The following is a 20,253-nucleotide window of genomic DNA, read 5'->3' on the forward strand; positions in this document are numbered from 1 at the left end:
GCACACAGCGCCCTCTCTTAGGTCACACAAGCTATCGCCCCAGTTCAGCTCTGCCACGCATGCGCACATGCCTCCCCCCAGCCAGCTGGTTGTCAGGTCTCTGCCGTGCATGCTCGGGGGTGGGGCATGTGCGTGGGGGCATGCATGCATGCGCCAAGGTGGAGCACATGTGGGGGGGCGCATTGCATTTTGGCCATTCTGGCATGCGTGCGAGCATTCGCGCCCGCAAGCATACACTTTGGGCAATTGATCCGGAAAAGGTGAGCCATCACTGCCTTAGAGAATGTTAAGGATATTGGTGTTGTGTTACCAACCAGCAGAGTAAATGCACATTATTCAAATTCAGTGTGGAACAGCTAGTTTTGACTTTTATGAAAAGACAAAGGAATTTTAACCGATAATTGAATGGGAAATTCAATTATTATCATTATTTTATTATTATTATAATATTATTTTATTATTATTACAGTTTGAGTGACAGGAAGGAGAGAAAGACATTTGTAACATTTTCTGTCTGAGAAAATAAAATAACCTGAAAGATGGGAGGGAGGGAGGAATTTCTTGTCCTATCCAGGCAGTGAAAGATGTTAGTCCAGGCTTGTTAACAAAGAATGAGATATGTTTGCTATTTCTAATTTTGTCTTTGCCTATTCTACATTCACATTCCATTTTACACACACACATTCATTATTCATACAGAAGGCACATACTGCTTGGATTACATATTGTCCCTATTTAAATAATCCTCCCATGCACATCTTTCATGTACTTACAGTTAACTGTTGTTGTAAAATGCTGCCTTATCCAACAACTCCATTTATCCTTTGGCTTTGCATACTGATGTTTTTTTTAAAAAAAATCTGAGCTATTGGAATATTCATAAACATTCCACAACTTCTCAGTAGCTGAGCCAACGGCAAGACGTGACTCCTTTTCAGTCAATGAAGCCAGAATTTAGTCACCAATAAATTACAGTATAAGGGCAGCTAACATTTGTTGCAGGTTTAAACTTTCTTTTATAGTATGGAATTATCTCCTTTTTAAATTTGCAAAACTAAAAGTTCTGTTTTTTTAAAAAAAAGGAAATAGTACTAAAGAGATGTTTAATTTTGTGTAGCAGAGTTTAGCATTTCACTGTTTCCTTATTTTTGTATTTCTTCAGTTTAGAGGGCCATCTGATTTCTAATCCTTCTGGATGGTTCACAATTTTAAAAAGGTAACAACAATGCAAAAAAAAAAAACCCCAAGAAACAAAAACAAGATCAAGCATAGCTCAAAGACAAATATATATAAACAAAGGAAAAACTATCCAACTGACAAGCCCTCTGGAAATACCAATTTCTTGCTGTTCTCAACACACGTTTTGACCAAAAAAGTCAAACACCAGTATATTAGATGTCAGTATTTTGAAACAATATACTGAAGTTCAGTATTAGTGGAATCTCAAATTTGTTTTCATCCATGTCCCTCTCTCTAACTATACGTATGTATTCCTGTTTTTTTTACACTAGGTGAGCATTATCTTAACACTGATGGTGCCGTACAATGAAATCGATACAGAATCACCCCTGATGGAAATGTTTGCTGCTCATGGATTTTACACGGCCAAGTTCATAGTTGCTATTGGATCCGTTGCTGGGCTCACTGTGAGCTTGCTGGGCTCTCTCTTCCCAATGCCTCGAATAATTTATGCTATGGCTGGTGATGGACTTCTCTTCAGGTAAGATATTAACATATCCACACCACATTGGCAACCACAATGCAAACAAATATGAATGTCTAAAAGGTAAAAGTTCCCCTCACACATATGTGCTAGTCGTTCCCGACTCTAAGGGGCGGTGCTCATCTCCATTTCAAAGCCAAAGAGCCAGTGCTTTCCAAAGACGTCTCCGTGGTCATGTGGCCGGCATGACTAAACACGAAAGGCGCACAGAACGCTGTTACCTTCCCACCAAAGTGGTCCCTATTTTTCGACTTGCATTTTTTATATGCTTTCGAACTGCTAGGTTGGCACAAGCTGGGACAAGTAATGGGAGCTCACCCAGTTACACGGACTAGAGATTCGAACCGCTGAACTGCTGACCTTTTGATCAACAAGCTCAGCATCTTAGCTACTGAGCCATCGTGTCCCTAAAATGAATGTCTAAAATACTTTAAATCCTGACAAGACGGTCGAGGTTCTCCTTGTGTAGTTGCTTTCTTCAATGCTGGGATAACATCTCAAAGCAGGTTATGCAGAAAAATGTGTGAACTATTTTCAGACAATGGAATGAATGTGACGGCCTTCCCATATTCTTCTCATCATCTATCAGCTTCAATGGAGAGAGGGTTGTGGTTTGTGTCTAATTCAAATTTCCCATTAAGTTCAAACTAGAAAATTCTAATTTTATTTATCTGTTTGGAAAATGTATACTCTATGGCCACCCAGTCACCAATAGTGACTCTGGCAGCTTACAAAACTTAATTAAATAATTGAGATAATAAGTCAGGATCTTCTCTAAGTTCTTTGGCTCAAATGTAATGGCAATTCTAGTTTATACTGGGATCTGCTCACAGAAGAAGTCATATGAGTACAATTCTTATCCATAATTCATCAATCATAAATGAATTCATGGACAAGGTTCCATTGTCTGTTGCCATATTCCACAGACACTGTGGTTCAGTGAGCATATAACTGAATTTTAACATATTTGGCCTATATCTAAAATCTAAATAATATAAGAAGCTTGTTTTAGAGTTGAAAGGTTCAGTGAGAAGGGACATGCATCGAATCCAAATTATGAATATTACTACGCCAAGAGTGTGTGTGGGACATGCAGAGCAAGCCATTTCATGTGGAGAAGCCAACTGAACTGGGCTGTGACTCATTTCAATATCACTAGGGTCTTTCAGAGGGCAAAAAGCTAAATTAGCAATGCAAAGCATGCTATCTGCAAAACTCAATTCTGAAATCTAAGAAAAAGAAATGACAAGGAAGTTTAGAAGGAATAGCTGGACATCATTTTCTATTTCCCCAATGTCTCATTCTGTTAAATGTTAATGAAGATCTGTATGTAACTTGGGGGATTTGAGTTCTTTTTTCCTTACAGATACTTTCCCTGCCCCATAAGCAAATAAAATAAATAAAGTGAGCTGCACACGGGGATATTGGAGGTGGGATTGACCTTATGCCCTATTCTTCATTGAAAGTTTTAAGGAAGTTTTCAGACTTTCCTCCTGGTGTGTAATATGGTACAGTCTCTTTCTTCATCATGTTGTCCTCCAGACGCATGTAGAATATATCTTACAGAATTCAAAGTCAATATAGCTTTGATCTATTCTGACTGGGAATTTTATAGTCTTATTTCAGGGGTGTCAAACTCGATTTCATTGAGGGCTGCATTGGGTTTATGTTTGACCTTGGGGAGCCAAGTAGGTGTGGCTGGGGTGGGTGTGCCAGGATGGGCATCGCCAGCTTGACATCCTGCAGCAAAAACAGAGCCCTCACGAGCTCCATTTTTGCTTCACTGTTTCCCTGTGGGCCAAATCTAAGCATCCCCCTGGCTGGATTTGGCCCGTGGGCCTTGAGTTTGACACCCCTGGTCTTTCTCAACATACTTGAAGGACAGTAGATCATGAAATCCTATCCTACCCAATTCTCTTTGCATTGCCTCTCCTTAGTATTAAACAGGGAGTTGATGATAAGTAACTTTCCTTCTTTTCTCCCTAGATTCTTGGCCCATGTAAGCTCTTATACTGAGACTCCCGTAGTAGCGTGCATTGTCTCAGGATTTCTAGCAGCGCTTCTCTCCTTGCTAGTGAGCCTGAGGGACCTGATAGAGATGATGTCCATTGGTACTCTGCTTGCCTACACATTGGTCTCCGTGTGTGTCCTACTTCTGCGGTACCAACCGGAGAGCGAAATCGATGGCTTCGTCAAATTCCTTTCTGAAGAGCACACCAAAAAGAAAGAAGGGATTTTAGCTGACTGTGAAAAAGAAGTTTGTTCTCCGGTTAGCGAAGGGGAAGATTTTGCAGGACCCCTCACCAACACCTGCGGTGCAAAGAACCTCCCTTCCTTGGGTGACAATGAGATGCTAATTGGAAAATCAGACAAGCCAACCTACAATGTCAACCATCCCAACTATGGCACAGTTGACATGACCACAGGAATAGAAGCAGACGAGTCTGAAAATATCTATCTCATCAAGTTGAAGAAATTGATAGGACCACGATATTACACTATGAGAATCCATCTTGGGCTGCCAGGGAAAATGGACAGGCCTACAGCAGCTACAGGCCAGACTGTTACCACTTGTGTCCTCTTGCTGTTTGTCCTTATGTTTGTCTTCTGCTCTTTCATTATCTTTGGAGTGGACTATCTTTATGACCAAAGCTGGTGGGCTATTCTTCTGGTGGTCCTCATGGTTCTGCTGATCGTTATGTTGGTTTTTGTTATCCTTCAACAGCCAGAAAACCCCAAAAAACTGCCTTACATGGCTCCCTGCCTGCCTTTTGTCCCTGCGTTTGCTATGCTCGTGAACATCTATCTCATGCTGAAACTTTCAAAGATCACTTGGATACGGTTTGCTGTCTGGTGTTTTGTGGGTACGTCCTGGATTTGAAATGGGAGTAATCAAAGCAGCCTTTCCTAATGCTGGACTGAAACTTTAATTCCTATCTTCTTCAAGGTTTTTCTTTATATCTCAAGTGTTTTTTTTTATTAAGTTATTAGGTATTAAAAAATACAAAAGTAAATAAAAGAGTAATGAGGAGGGAAGGGAAAGCGGAAAGAGAAGTGAGGGAAGGTAGGGAAAAGAAAAGAAAAAAGAAGAAGCATTGACTTCCGACTCTCTCTGTTGCAGTAAAATAAGGCATTAGCATCAAAACACAACTTTTTGTTTTTCCATAATAATGTGAACAAGTCATTTCTATAAAGATCTTATCAACCTGATCTATAAAACCCAAAGTCAAAATTACATTCTTTTCCACATCAAGCACGAAGTTCAGAAGCGGTCTCCGTGTGGAAACAAAAGTACTTACGTTCTTTTCTATAATCAGAGTAGTCAAGTTTTGCCATTTCAGCCAACCCCATCAAGGTTTTTCTTGATTTGATGGTGCCTTCAGTGTTAGGAGCCGTGCTGGCGCAGTGGTTAGAATGCAGTATTGCAGGCTAACTGCCCTCAGCCAGGAGTTCGATCCTAGCTGGCTCAAGGTTGACTCAGCCTTCCATCCTTTCGAGGACCCAGATTGTTGGGGGCAAAATACTGACATTGTAAACCTCCCAGAGAGTGCTATAAAGCATCGTGGGACGATATACCTGTATAAGTCCAAATGCTATTGATATTGCTATTTGGAAGCACCTTGCCTCAAAACCCTAAAAAGCCAACAGTGAAAATGTTCAGGCAATTCTCCCTGGCTTTGCAAATCATAGTTTATAAAGCCATGAGGAAACACCATGTCAGCTGTCCATAATGAGAGCTGCTGTCCATTCTGCATATCTCCAGAGCCTGAGAGAAACCTAGCCTACAGGTTAGCCTAGAGAAAGGAAATCTCTGAATTGGCTTTTCCAAAATCATTTGACTCAACATCCTGAGGCATACAGTGATTCCAGATATAGGTAATAAAACACAATTTATGACTTAGTCTACGTTGTCTGAATCCCGCTCATTAAGCCCTACTTAAACAATGACATTAATGAATGAATTATGAAATGCCTTCATATAACTTCACTGGGTTGAAAAATAAATTATCTGGGACTATTCAAGACCACATTTACATGGTGAACAATTGGAGCCTTAAGTAAAATGGCCTCTTGTTTAATCACATCCATTATTTACGTTTTCACTGCCTATGCAGATCGTTCCTTTGAATGGCTCTTTTTAATCTCTGTTTTTCTATGGCTAATTTTTGAATAATCTAGAGAGAATGGGTAGCCTCTCTGAAGTTTTAAAAAAAGTTAATTAGGTGATGCATGTAGCTTGTTTTGATCCATCTTCTTATGAAAAACATACCCTGTTTTCCCCCAAAATAAGACATCCTCTGATAACAAGCCCAATTGGCCTTTTGAGCGCATGGCAATAAGGCCAAGCTCTTATTTCAGAGTTCAAAAAAATATAAGACAGGGTCTTATTTTCGGGGAAACACTGTACAAGTGGGAAAGCTTAAAGAAAAGGAAAAATAGTCTGTCCTTCTTCAACATTGTTCTGCCTTTTCAGCCTGGGTGTCTTGTTTTGTAGCTGAACAATGCAATAAATAATACATATTTTGGTGGGGAGAAAGAATTCATTGTGGAAGAAGCAGGAACAACAGAACTGAGCCAATTATATAACTACTGGGCAGTATATATATTCCATACTTGAGTTGTAAATATTATAAAATAAACTATTCAAGTTTATGGCAGTGAAGACAGTGGGCCTCTGTGCGTTGCCTCCTCTAGGCACTTCGTACTCAGGAGATGACCTTGTTCTCTGCCAGGCTATGAGGTAACCCAGTTTGTAGCAGCGAGGCGCTTCTTGTTGCCTCAGATACACAACATGCGGTTCAAGTTGCCTAAAGCGACCTCTCGGTATCTGTTGAAGTGTAAAATCTTTTTCCAGGCATTGGGTTGCCCGGAGAGACCGCGGAAGCAAGGCCAAGTGAAGCAATATGACTGCCTTGTCCCAAAGGTGCTTTTCAAAAGGCAAAAGACTTTGTTGTCTTTTTTTTTTTCCTTCTTGAAAACATTTCACTATTTACCCAAGAAGCTTTTTCATTTCAGACTTGAATGGTGGGGAATAGAAGGATTAAATATTCTTTGCAGTCGTCTTGGTAGTTAGCATTCAGAAGGTCGGTTGTTAGCTCTCTGTGGAAGCCACTTGGGGATTTATCTGTACTCTTGGGGCAGGGGTGGGTTCTACTTACCTTTACTACAGGTTTGCAACAGGGCCGTGTGCGCATGCTTGCTTCGCTTGTGCGTGTGTGCGCTCTTCTGTGCATGCGCAGAAGCATTTTGATGATGTCAGGGTCGGTGGGCAGGGCCTCCCACCGGTTTTACTACCGGTTCTATAGAACCAGTGCAAACTGGGGGCAACCCACCACTGTCTTGGGGTCACCAGAATCAGAATGGAAATGGGTGTGGAAACATCTTGGGACTGCTGAATGGTTCCACACCCAATGCTTAACACATTGTAAGCTGCCCTGAGTCTCCGGAGAAGGGCGGCATATAAATCAATTTTTAAAACAAAAAAAAAAATGTGCACTCTGATTCAGATGATCTTGAGGGTACAGATAAATCCCCATGTGGCCTCAATGACTTTTAGAGAGCTACCTTTAGAACCATGATGGCGCACAGCCCTCTCTGCAACCACACCAGCCATTGCCCCAGCCCATCTCTACTGCATATGCGCATCCCTCCCGCCGGCCAGCTGATCTTCGGGTCTCTGCCGCACATATGTGGGGGGCAAGGCACATGCGGGAGACATGCGTGTGCATGTGTGGAGGATGGGGTGCATGCGCGGGGGGGTGCAGGTTGGGGCAGGAGGCTTTCCAGGCCCAAAACAGGGCACAGGGGGCCTCGCGCAGCAGCCCTGCAGCCCATTTTGGCTTCCAGGCTGATGCAGGAGGTTTTCCAGGCCCAAAACAGGGTGCAGGGGGCCCTCACGCAGCACCCCTGTGCCCATTTTGGGCCTGGAAAGCCTCCAGTACCAACCTGGAAACCAAAACAGGGAGCAGTGGAGCAGGGTGAATGCAAGGGGCAGGGTGCATGCACGGGGGGTACTCACATTGCATTTTGGGGGTTCGGGCACGCATATGTGCATTCACGCACGCACGGGCTTTGGGCACTCGGCACCAAAAATGTTAACCACTGCTTTAGAGTGCTAATGACCAGATGAGGGCAATGAATATAAATCCTTCTACTCCCCACCATTCAGTCAGAACTGAAGAAGCTTCTTGGATGAGAAGCACAATGTTTTCAGGGGAAAAAACCCAAGAAAGCCTAGTTGCCTTTTGGAAAAGCACCTATGGGACAACCATTACTTGGATGATGGAAAATCTTCATAGACATATGGCTGCCTTGCCTCGCTTTTAGAAGTAGGAGAAGAATTCTGCCTCACAGGTAGTCCTCGACTTACTATCACAAATGAGCCCCAAATTTCTGTTGTTGAGACATTTGTTAAGTGAGCTTTGCCCTATTTTATAACCTTTCCTGCCACGGTTTTTAAGGGAATCACTGCAGTTGATAAATTAGTCACCCAGTGACTCTGGCCTCCCCATTGACTTTGCTTTTCAGAAGGTCACAAAAAGTGATCACATGACCTTGGGGCACAACAACTCTCAGTTCCTAAGCATCTGAATTTTGATCACATGATCATGGGGATGCTGCAAAGGTCATAACTGTGAAAAATGGTCGTAAGTCACTTTTTTCAGTGCCGTTATACCTTTGAACGGTCACTAAATGAACTGTCGTAAGTCGAGGACTACCTGTACTTCCTGAAGCAGCTTGGAAGGGTTGTTTCACTTCAAACATTGTCAAAGTGAGATCCTTCCAAAGCTTTGTGTAGTCCTAATGTAGGTCAGCCTTCCTCTTTAGTAAAGGCGGATCAAAAAAGAAGAAAATAAATAAATAAGAACCGTGGGGCACAATGGTTAGAATGCAGTACTGCAGGGTACTTCTGCTGACTGCTGGCTACCTGCAATTTGGCAGTTCGAATCTCACCAGGCTCAAGGTTGACTCAGCCTTCCATCCTTCCAAGGTCGGTAAAATGAGGACCCAGATTGTTGGGGGCAATATGCTAACTCTGTAAACTGCTTAGAGAGGGCTGTAAAAGCGCTGTGAAGCCGTATATAAGTCTTAAGTGCTACTGCTATAATACTTTTTGTCTTGCTCCTGGCTTTTGTCAACTGATCACAGTTAAAATAAAACATGGCATACTTGGTACATGAACATAGTCACTGATGGGCCAAATTCCCTTCTCTTTTCCTTAGGGCTGCTGATTTATTTTGGCTACGGCATATGGAACAGTACGCTGGAAATCACAGCTCGAGAAGAAGCTTTGCACCAAAGCACTTACCAGCGTTACGATGTTGATGTGGATCCATTCTCCATTGAAGAAGGACTTGACTCCGCTGGGAATGAAAAGTATCAGGACTGGGATCCTGCTGATGATAAAGGTTTCTCTTACCAGCAGATGGCTGAAGGAAAGGAAAGCAGTCGGACAAGTAGCAAATCAAAGAACAAAGCCAAACACAAACCGAACTCAGATGCATTGATCTCTAATGATGAGTTAGACTACTCACCAGAGTAGTTGCGATAGAAATTCAACCATGTCATTTTATTTTATTTGGTCACTTGGGCTGAAATCCAGGGGGGGGGCTGCATTCACACAACAACTGTTCAACCCAGTTACTGGATTCACCCATTTGGGGGACTAATAGTATGAACCATGATGGCCTAACTCAATAAGCATTTCCACAACGTGGCAAGCTTCACGAGTTAGTAGCAAGCTCAACATATTGTGCAAATGCATTTGTTAGGTCTTTAAATGACCCGGTTAAGAGTGTTGTGTGAATCGAGGCCACAACTTCTTTTAGCTCTCATTTGAAACCCTTCATTCTAATCAAGGTTTGGATCCTTCTGCCAGTAATTCTTTCACTCACTCTCTGCTGCTCAGGATGGTTCTGTCAAGGGTTCATCCTGAATCCACCAAAGGTCCAACTAAAGGAATCAAAGCTGATTTCTCTATACACCACCCTCCCATTCCTGATGTTATTTCATTTGATGTTGACAGCAACTGATCCTTTATACAACCTAGAAGAGCTTACGAAGCCTTTCTAGGAAACCCAATGCATGAAATGCCTCCTGTTGTTGCACTGACTTAAGCTTTTGCCACAAAAGGCATCCGACACACTATCAGCAACTTAAATCGGGTTCCATTGGTAGAGAAAACGTTAATATTTCCAATGCTTTCCTCACGAACAGGAGCAGACAATCTTTTTTTGTATTCAAAGACCACGTTTCTTTTCCTCCTCCTCCTCCTCACCTCTGTGGACTTCAGATGTCATGACAGTGATGTTGTGACATCATCCTAGGGGATCAAGCGACAACATTGCTAAATTAAGGAGAAGGGTTGGAGGCACTGGAATTTAATTGTAATAGATATGTTGAAATTAATGGCATCTTAATTACATTGATTCAGGTTTTTATTGTTTTCTGTGAAAAGTTATGTTCTGGGGGAGTGGAAAGAAGGCTAGGAGACAAATAAGGCCAAAGGATATGAGCTGAAGGCCCTTGCTGTAGAAAATGCTCATTTGTGCCCAGGCTGGTGACTATCAAAGTCATCTGGCAAATAGATAAGACTTCCCTTTATTTAAAGATAAGATTGACAAATCAAGCTGATATGTTCAGGAGGGAACTATAGTATGTTCCCAAGGACACAGAGAAAATAGAGATCCAGTGGTTGGGTAAAACAAGTGCATCTTTTCACATACCGAAACATTACTTGCACTTTGGCACATTTTAACTTTTTCCCATTTGGATTTTGATTCCATACTTATTTTTTGTTTGTTTGTGCCACCTTGGCTAATCCCCACTGGCTTGAGTTTGTTTCCTGGTGAATCATGGTTGTCTAAAGAGTATGGTCATAAAAGCCAGGATGCCATCTCAATTGGTGCAACCAAAGTTCTACTTGGTTTGTATCTGCGTTACATTGCCCATGAAAACAAGCAGAGCTTCAATTGCACCAGCACATTTGCCTATCTTGACAATTATGATCATTCCTTGAAGATACCAAAGTGATTAATTATGACGGCACTACATGAATAGGACTAGATTTGCATCTCGGTTAGATTTTGGGTTGGCTTCTTTGAAAAGCTTAGTCTTTTTTTTTTTTAGACACGAGGAAATTTGGTTATCCATATTCTCTGATGTAAGTTATATAGATCAGAACAGTACACATTCTGTACAATGACAATAAAAAGTCAGTAGCATAACAGCAAATGCTGAAATTCAGTAGAATTACACATTACTGTTCTTTTTTATCCTATACTAGTTTAGATTAAGGTAGTGGAAATCACAATTGATTACTTCCTTACAGAATAAAGTTTTCCTGCATGGACAATATTGGACATGTCATTAAAGCTCTTCTACCATGTAATTTCCTAAGCACAAAAAAAAACCCCTTATTTTATTGTTAAAATCATAAGAATAAGGTTATGGACCAGGATTATCTCAGTGCAGCATTTTGTTTCTCACACTGGCCAACTTGGTGTTTCCGAGATGCTTAAGCAACTGATAGAGACACCTCCTCCCACAAATTCTTCTCTGCAATTCATATTTGGATGCATCTATAGAACCGGTGCGAACCGGGGGGCAACCCACCGCTGCCCTAAAACCATCCAAATCAGTAGTCATCACCATGACTTGTGGCAATCAATTCAACATGTGAATGAGTTGCTGTATGAAGGAAGTGCTTAATTTTGCTCTTCAAACGCTCTTTCTCATCAGCTTCATTGGATGACCTGTAGTGTTTTGAGAAAGTGTGGGACAACTTGTCTCCATGCATGCATTGCTTTTGTGTAGTTCAGGCAAGATACCTTCAGATGCATGTTTTCTATGCTAAGGTCATGGCGGCGCAGTGGTTAGAGTGCAGTACTGCAGGCTACTTCTGCTGACTGCTGGCTACCTGTAATTTGGCAATTCAAATCTCACCCAGGCACAAGGTTGACTCAGCCTTCCATACTTCTGGGGTCAGTAAAATGAGGACCCAGATTATTGGGGGCAATATGCTGTCTCTGTAAACCGCTTAGAGAGGGCTGTAAAAGCACTGTGAAGCGGTATATAAGTCTAAGTGCTATTGCTATTGCTAAGGTAAGGTCCCAAATTTCTTTTCCTTTAGGACGGGTGTCCAAGTCATTTAGCTTGTCCTTTTCTGCCAGATTTGTCCAGATGTATTATATCATTTTACAATGTGACCACCAGAATTGTCCACAGTGTTCCTAACATGGATTTAATATGGAGTTATATAAAAGCATTACAATATATTCCAATTTCCTTTTTTCCTTTTATTCTTTATTTTTTCTTTGTTTAGGCTACCTTTATCCTGCCTTCTTAATTTTTCCTATACTCCTTAACATTACAGTAGGGGTGTCAAACTCGCAACGACATGCTGTTGTCATGGGACGTATCAACTTTTCTTCCTTCGCTAAACTGGGGTGGGCGTGGTCAGCGTGACGCATCCAGCCCGCAGGCCGTGAGTTGGACACCCCTGCTTTATAGGCTCTTGGGAATTATTAGAAATCTTCTGGAACTGGATTGACCCTTCCTGATATTGTAGAATGCATTCTAGTTGAGTCTTATTATGACTTTAAATAATTTATAGACATTATTGAGTGATGTGACCCACTTAATCCTTCTTTTCCATCTTTTATTCACCAATATCCTTGGCTTTAGTTCTTCCCTTTTGTAGTCAGATGTAATTGCATTGAACCCTGCAAGTAATTTCCCAGTTGGATGTAGGGTTTATGTAACAACATTGTGTTCACCGCTTGCTACCATCTCTACAACACTTAAGTCTTATATGAGATCATGGTCATCATCACTGTGGATTAAATCTAGGATTGCTTTTCCTTTGTTGAGTTCCAAGATCAACAGAGTTAATTCATAGTCATTTGGGAAATTTTGACTTCTTATCCAATGCATGAATGTAGCCAATCTCTGGTGAGACTCATTGACCAGACCTTCATCCCCCAGTAACATCAAGCAGCTTCTCAAAACTGTGCGTAATGTCTGTAGCAGTGGTGAAATGCACTTACCTTCACTACCGGTTCGGAAATGTAAAAGTGCGCACGTTGCTTTTCTCACGTGTGCCTCTTCTGCGCATGCGCAGAGGGTCAAAAACAGGATGTAATGATGTTCCGGCGGGTGGGTGGAGCCTCCCGCTGCTGGCCCTGCTGGTTTGCGCGAGCTGGATAGATCCGTCTGAATTTCACCACTGGTCTGTAGTCTTCATTAAGAAGACAAATTAACATGCAATTTATACATCCATCACTTGACCCATCTCTGCTTCTAATATCAAATTGCACACAACCAAAAACTTCTACCTATCCCTGAAGAAGTAGTCAGGTATGATAGAATGTAAATTTATTACCCAGTGATTAGGTCCCTTTAAAAGAAATACCTTATTCATTCTTGAGATGATGTCCTTCTTCATAAGGATCTTCCCTTTACCTTCATAGCAAAGGAGCTACCATTCGGAGTGTGAGATGAGGCTACATACCTCTCTGAACATCTCCAACTCAGCGACCTTGGTTTCAAAGGAATGGACTTGTTCTTAAAAACAGAGAGCTCACTACATTGAGCACCATTATATAACATTACACACCCAATAGACAGCTTGTCAAATATTTGGCTTCCTCAAAGAGTGGCAAATTTACCCTGATGGGTTTTTTTTCCCCCCTCTGGGAGGTTAGTATGATCCTTCCCCACTAAACTTCCTTAGAAAATTCCTCTATTTTCTCTTGTTTTCTTCTATTTATTTGTTCCGATAATAAGTTCCCAAGTGCCTCTTAAGAGCCTTGCCTGAGGCTGAGATGTTCCTTGTCATTTTTATGAAATCTCCTACTAAATGTCTCTTTTATTCTGCTGTATGTTTCTGCTGATCAGACAGATCATCTCAACAACAGACCACTAAAAACCGGGGAGGGGCTTTCCTTCTGAAAAAATATATAGAAAAATGGGGCTATTATCTTGCAGTCCTACCTGAGAGAATGCATCTCTTTTCCATTCCATTCCTTTGCTTCTGCAGCCCCTAACCCTAACCCTACACCAAATTCTGTAGCCCAGATTTATTGATAGGACTAAGACTCCGTAAGATTCAATATGAGTCTCACTTTTCTTCATCCCTTTGAGATTCACACTTGGAGTCTTATGAAAACCATGAGTTCACAAGTAGGAGACTGCAAAGCCCTTGACTTAAGCCCGTCATCATCTATTGAATGTATGTGCTGCCCAACTCCCAGCGACTCTAAAGCAAAGCTCAAATGAATATTTTCATAAGACGTGTAGGAGACTCATTTCATTCTGGTTTTTTTCCAAGTTTCTATTTAGCTGCAACAAGATATCCCTGTCTATGCCACCCTTCTCCAAAAGATCTTCTTCTTTAGCTATAATAAAATAGGACTTTGAACAAGAATAGAGAAACCCTACGACATTTCTATGGCTTAAATTCTCAAGAGTCCTAAGCAACAAAAAGTCAACAATAATAGAATTTGTAATCTAACATCTAGAGGAACAACAGCCCCCCATCCTTGTTCTAGAGTCCCTCCTGGTGTTGTCAACCCAAGCCAAAATGGCTAATGATCAGAAATACTAGCAGTTGTAGTTCAAGTGAAACCACCACTTACCCATCCAGACTAATAAAGCTAGGCTGAAGTTGGTCATTTCTATTGGGATCAATGTCAATTTAATATGCTATTGATAATAAGATTTAGGGAATAGGTGAAGACTTTGTTGTTCTGTGGTACAGGAAAATAAATTAATTCTTCTTTAGCTCAGATCGTGGTGCCATGGCTGCTGTTTAACTTTCTAAACTACACATGAATTACAAATTTGGAGATTTTGTCATGTTTGCTCCAAATATTTAATTATCAATGTTTTCTTGCTCCAGTATTGATTTGAACTAAATTCTTCTCTCTTAAAAAAAAAATTGTCCTTTATGAAGCCCCTTCCCAAGTTTTTTTGCAGAGCTGTGTTGGAACCAGATTTAGAAGTTTTTAGAACCAACTCAATAAAACCAGTAGAACTCAACTGGCCATACCTACCTTGAGAACCATTGATAGATCTCCTCTATTCTCATCATTACAAATAATTACTGTTCAGAGTTCTGCATCCCAGTTCAAACCCTAATTTGAAGATGTAATAACCAATTTCGATACTTCACAACTAGAAAAGTAATCTGTTTTGCATGTAGACTTACGATGTACCGCAGGGGTGAAATCTACTTACCTTCCTTACCGGTTCTGAAGTGCACACACATGTGCATGCAGACCTTCTGTGCATGCGCAAAACCTTCTGCGCATGTGCAGGAGATAAAAAACACATTACTTCCTAGTTAAAACTGGGTAACCGAACCACCGGCCAAGATCGCTACCAGATCGGGCGATCTGGTCCAATCCGGGAGCATTTCACCCCTGATGTACTGTTAGAAGCTGTTTGCCTTGGACGTGATTCATTGGGATGGCTCTCTTCCAGGGGTGAAATTCACTTACCTTCACTACTGGTTCACAAATGTAAGCGCGCATGCCTCCTCCACGCATGCGCAGAGCCTTCTGCGCATGCGCGGAAGATAAAAACCGGGATGTGATGACGTCTGGGCGGGAGGGTGGAGCCTCCCACCGCCGGCTCTACAGGTTCGCCCGAGCCTGATAGAACTGTCTGAATTTCACCACTGCTTTCCTCCCTGTCTTCCTTGACTGCTACCACTAAAGTCATGGAAACACTTTCTAAGGTCAAAGCTACAACCAAAAACAGGATACAGTACAGCTCAATATCGCTCCGCTGCTCTTTATGAAGGAAACCATGAGAATCTATCATGGATCAATCGTTGGATGGATTTTGATAGCATGGAATTGGTTTGCACATGCATGATTATCTTTAGGTGACTGTGGCATCGATTGGTCACCTGCATGTGCCAGTGAGCCATTTCTGGTCAAACAGAAATGAAGACCTCCATGTTAGCTTCCATCATCACAAGCACATTGCTTTTCCTGGGATCCGTTCCACACATACAAAGCAAAGTAGTCGATGCCAGTCAAGTGACATGTCTGTGCAACTTATGTATTTGTTTGCCCTGTCAGGAGATACTGTGTATGCTCTTTCCCATGTATTCGTTATGGGAAAGGAAGCCCGATGCATGCCCTGTCCTGCACATTCCGTGTGGCTGTTCTTTGGAAGCAAATGAAAGGCTCTTGAGAGCTGCTTGCGTCACTCCTGTGTCCACAGTGAACCAGTGGAAAAGAGGCAGGGATCCTGCAATTATTTAACCATAAGGCCCTTTACTCAAGCTTTGTTGCTGCAAAAACGACTGTCACCGTGTGTCAAACAAAGGCATTTTGTATTCAACATGCAACTAGTAAAATGGTCTTTGCTGCATTGATTTCGGTCAGTCTCAATATTGTCTCCTTGGAAGTTGTTTTTGTTTTTGTTTTACAGGTGGCATTTCCTGCTGTGAACATTTATTTGCACTTCTTCTATGAAATCGATGTGTTTGTTTAAAAGGAAAAAAAAAACTTGTTCTCTATTTATTTTTGTGATTCCCAAACCCTGTTGGTGTACTATGCAATGGGCTTTTGTGGTGTGTCATGATGACAGTTTATGCAGATATCTTAATGAAGTGACCTTTATTTTGAGAATGATTGTGTTGTTGATTATTATATAATATATACAAATATAATGATGTCAAAAGACACTTGGAAAAGAAATCTATATTTACCAAATGTCTATATTTTAATAGATGCATAATGCTTCATTGTGTGCCTTTATATTTACAGAAAAACAGGGATGGGGTTAAAAAAAAAAGGCAACATCTCAGCTGAATTGTCCATAGGTTTTAAATTGAAATATTAAACCAAAAAAAGAAGAAGAAAACTCTATACTGATATATATACAAATAGTTCTTAAAATGACCAATATCAGAAGATCTGGTGTTTTTCAGCACTAAAGTGAATTAAATACAAACAGATTATGCCTTAAGAACCTGGAAATATGTCCTTTGTAGAATAGTAGTTGAAATGGGATGACTTTTGGGATTTATTTGCATTGTTGAGAAAGGAAAATGGTATTAGATTTCGCAATAAAACTTGGAAAACAACAACAACAACATGTTTAGGGCATTTCCATCATTCTCTGTCTCCCGATCTTTGTTTCTTCCATCCTCTCACTGTCTCAATTCAATGTTTCATTTCAACTGTTTTAACTCCTTCCCCAAGCAATTTTGAGTTTGATGAATAACAGAATAACACAGTTGGAAGGGGCCTTGATGGTCTTCTAATCCAATCCTATGCTCAAGCAGGAAACACTATACCATTTCAGACAAATGGCTGTCCAATCTCTTCTTAAAAATCTCCAGTGTTGGAGCATTTACAACTTCTGGAGACAAAGTTGTTCCACTGATGAATTGTTCTGTCAGGAAATTTCTCCTTAGTTCTCCTTGGTTAGTTTCCATCCATTGCTTCTTGTCCTGCCTTCAGGTGCTTTGGAGAATAAATTGACCCCCGTCTCTTTGTGGCAGCCGCTGAGATATCAGAATATCTAATATGAGGAATATCTAATATGAGGATGCCAAAATCCATAATCCCCAGAAAAGAATTATTCTTGCCCAAAATTCACTAAGATTGAATTATTATTAAAGCAATCTCCATGAAGAAATTGCATACTTTGCCATTTTGGATTTGGGAATGAATACATAGGTTTTGCGGTACCAGAATGGCACCTGGTGAATGTCTGGTATCTCAAGTGAAATTCAATTCTTTTGTCAGCCACAAGCGGTCCTTGCTGAAATGAACAGAAATTGGGCGATTACTGTATTGCAAGAAGAAGATTGGATGCTACAGAAAACTATGTCCAATTTTAGCCAGTTGGAGAGTTTGCCTTGGGCTTTCGGGCAAATCAGGCAGTCTCTTTGGGATAAGCATCCATGCTACTTCCACATAGAAGCCAAACCCATTGACACTGACAATGTGAGCTTTGTGTCACATCTTCCCCAAAGCCACCAAGCCCCACACTATGATTCCCCTCTCCTAAGGACCTATATTAGAAGAGGCTACAGACAGGACGTAAGAGTCCTTCCTGCCTAGCACCATCAACTGCTGGCAAGGCAGGGAGGAGGTGATGCAGAAGAGCCCTAGAGACATTTGTAACTCAGTCCCTCCTCCACTTGAAGAGCCAAGGACCTTCCTGCCCACACAATGTCCCTCAGTGATCCTACCAAGCTGCTAAGCCTCGGCGTAGCCTTAGGGAAAGTCACGTGACCTACTGATAGACACTATTTATAGCCTTGTATGTGCATACAGTACCATCCTTGTTTGGGCAATGTTTGCAACAAAGAAGAATGCTATTATCTTCTCCCCCATGCCACCCACCCACAAGGCATCCACCAGAGGCAGGCAGTCCGTATGCCATCGTAAAACACAGCCCCAAGAGACAGGGGATGCGACCCAGAGGAGAATCACCAGAAAGCAGAAGCCTCAGGGCTGTCTTTATACACAGAGATGATCTTTAGTATGTAATGGTAAGATTTTGTTGGGTCTGCTTAGATAAGATTGCCATGGGTTGTTCTACTAAATTTGGGCTCCACAATCTGGTTCCATTGACTTCAGTATGCCTGTAGGAAGAATCTCCTTTGGTGTCTATGATGTTTTGCAGTACATATACACACAATTATTTCCCAAAAGGAAAATAGATCTCAATTTAAATTAATCCCTTCCTTACCCAGTGTAAGGATACCTTCTTTACTGTACAGCAGTGTTTCCCAAACTTTTGACATATGTGTACCCCTTCTATAATTTTCGTAACGCTGAGTACCCCTCATAAAAAACATATGGTACCCCTGGGGGTACGCGTACCACACTTTGGGAAACACTTAGATAACACTGCAATTCTCCGGCGTTTAAACAGCTCCGCGGCTCAACGTCAACTGTTAATGTTCCCGCAGTTTAAAAATGGCCGAACCCAAGCTGCGCGAAGGATGCGCAGAAGTTCCTGCCATAATGAGTTGCGATACGATGTACGATGGCCCAGTTCCCGTGTAAAAACTGCGATACGCGCCTATTTCTTTCCTTGTTCTGTGGGCGCAGCTAAGCACGGTGCAGTGGATATTCCCACGTGATCCCCACCAAACTCCGGTGCAACGCGTACCCCCACCAAACTCTTCCCGTACCCCTGGGGGTACGCATACCACACTTTGGGAAACACTGCTGTACAGTATTCTCAGAGAATTTAAGACAATGGTATGCGAAAGAAACAGATGATCCTTTCAGAGAAATTCAATTTGCACCTACATGTATATACCCTCGTAGACATGAAGATAGAAAATTACTGTATTTTTCAGACTGTAAAACACACTGGAGTATAAGACGCACCAAATTTTCGAAGAGAAATACAAGAAAAAAAATAGTTTTTGGCCTCCGTGCGCCCGGTTTTTGCCCTCCTCGGCCTTCAGGAGCACTCTGTAGGCCTCCCAAACCCTCTGCACATCCCTTCTTTGTGAAAAATGGCCACATTTTTGGCCTCCTGAACCCCCCACGCATCCTGTTTTTGCCCTCCCCGGCCCCCAGGAGCACTCTGCAGACCTCCCAAACCCCCTGTGCATCCCATTTTTGCAAAAAACTGGCCCATATTTGGCTTCCCGAACCCTCAATAGCACTCTGCAAACCTCCCAAACCCTTTGCACGTCCCGTTTTTGCGAAAAGTGGGCCCGTTTTTGGCCAAAATAGGATGGGCAGGATGGGTTTCGGGAGGCCAAAAATGGCCGTATTAAGTCTATAAGACCCAACCGACATTTCCACCCTCTTTTAGGGGGGGAAATGTGCATCTTATACTCCGAAAACTACACTATTTTAATTGAAAAAATTAAAAGCGCCACAAAACTCTTGTCTTGCATCATTGCTTGTTCAAATAATGCTTTCTATCCCCACCCCCAGCCTGGACATTTGCAGAAAAGAAAAACACTTCATTAGAAAACATGCCAAGGATAAGCCTTGAGTATCTTTAAAATATTTTTTAAAAAGAAAAACAATCATCCCTTAAGTGTATTTAAAATAAATATGTAAAAAAAAATTAAAAATACATGTTATTACTTGTTTATATTTTTAAACCCCTTTTGTCACAGGTGATCCCCAGAGGTGCTAATCCAGAATCATAACCACCATACTACTGTAGCTCCATACAGTTTAAAGTGCTAATTTTTCATATGTATTCTTTATCTATTTATTTATATTTACTTATTTTTACTCCACCCAAACTCCAAGAAACTGTATACAGTGTTCTGTGCTCTTTTGCAATTCGCAGTGCAAAATTCATTTGAGCAGGTGATTGATTCAAGATCAGCTACTTGTACTTGTTACCTGAGGCCTGCTTTCCTATTTGCAGTGTCCAGTCTAAGTGACAATTGTTGGAAGAAATATCCTTCTGGGTTCAGTTCCAAGTGGGGAGGAAGACACTGGAAACGTGGCTGATTGGAAAGATGGTTTTTAATGGTGGACAGGACCACATGGTTTGAGGCCCTGGGCAAAAAGCAC

At 41.6% G+C, this 20,253-nt stretch overlaps 1 protein-coding gene across 1 annotated transcript in view; it reads left to right on the plus strand.

Annotated features, from left to right (window-relative positions):
• The window catches only part of SLC7A14 (solute carrier family 7 member 14), a 72,542-nt gene extending 58,031 nt beyond the window's left edge, over positions 1-14,511 (plus strand). Inside the window, exons 6-8 of the mRNA XM_087872070.1 lie at positions 1,512-1,720; positions 3,710-4,587; positions 8,947-14,511. Of these exons, the coding sequence (XP_087728196.1) occupies positions 1,512-1,720; positions 3,710-4,587; positions 8,947-9,266 (1,407 nt within the window). The 3' untranslated portion in view covers positions 9,267-14,511. The remainder of the gene's footprint in view (positions 1-1,511; positions 1,721-3,709; positions 4,588-8,946) is intronic.
• The last annotated feature ends 5,742 nt before the right edge of the window (positions 14,512-20,253 follow it).

This window comes from Pantherophis guttatus, chromosome 6 (assembly GCF_059756535.1).
Source record: "Pantherophis guttatus breed Tessera chromosome 6, ASM5975653v1, whole genome shotgun sequence".
NCBI lineage: Eukaryota > Metazoa > Chordata > Lepidosauria > Squamata > Colubridae > Pantherophis > Pantherophis guttatus.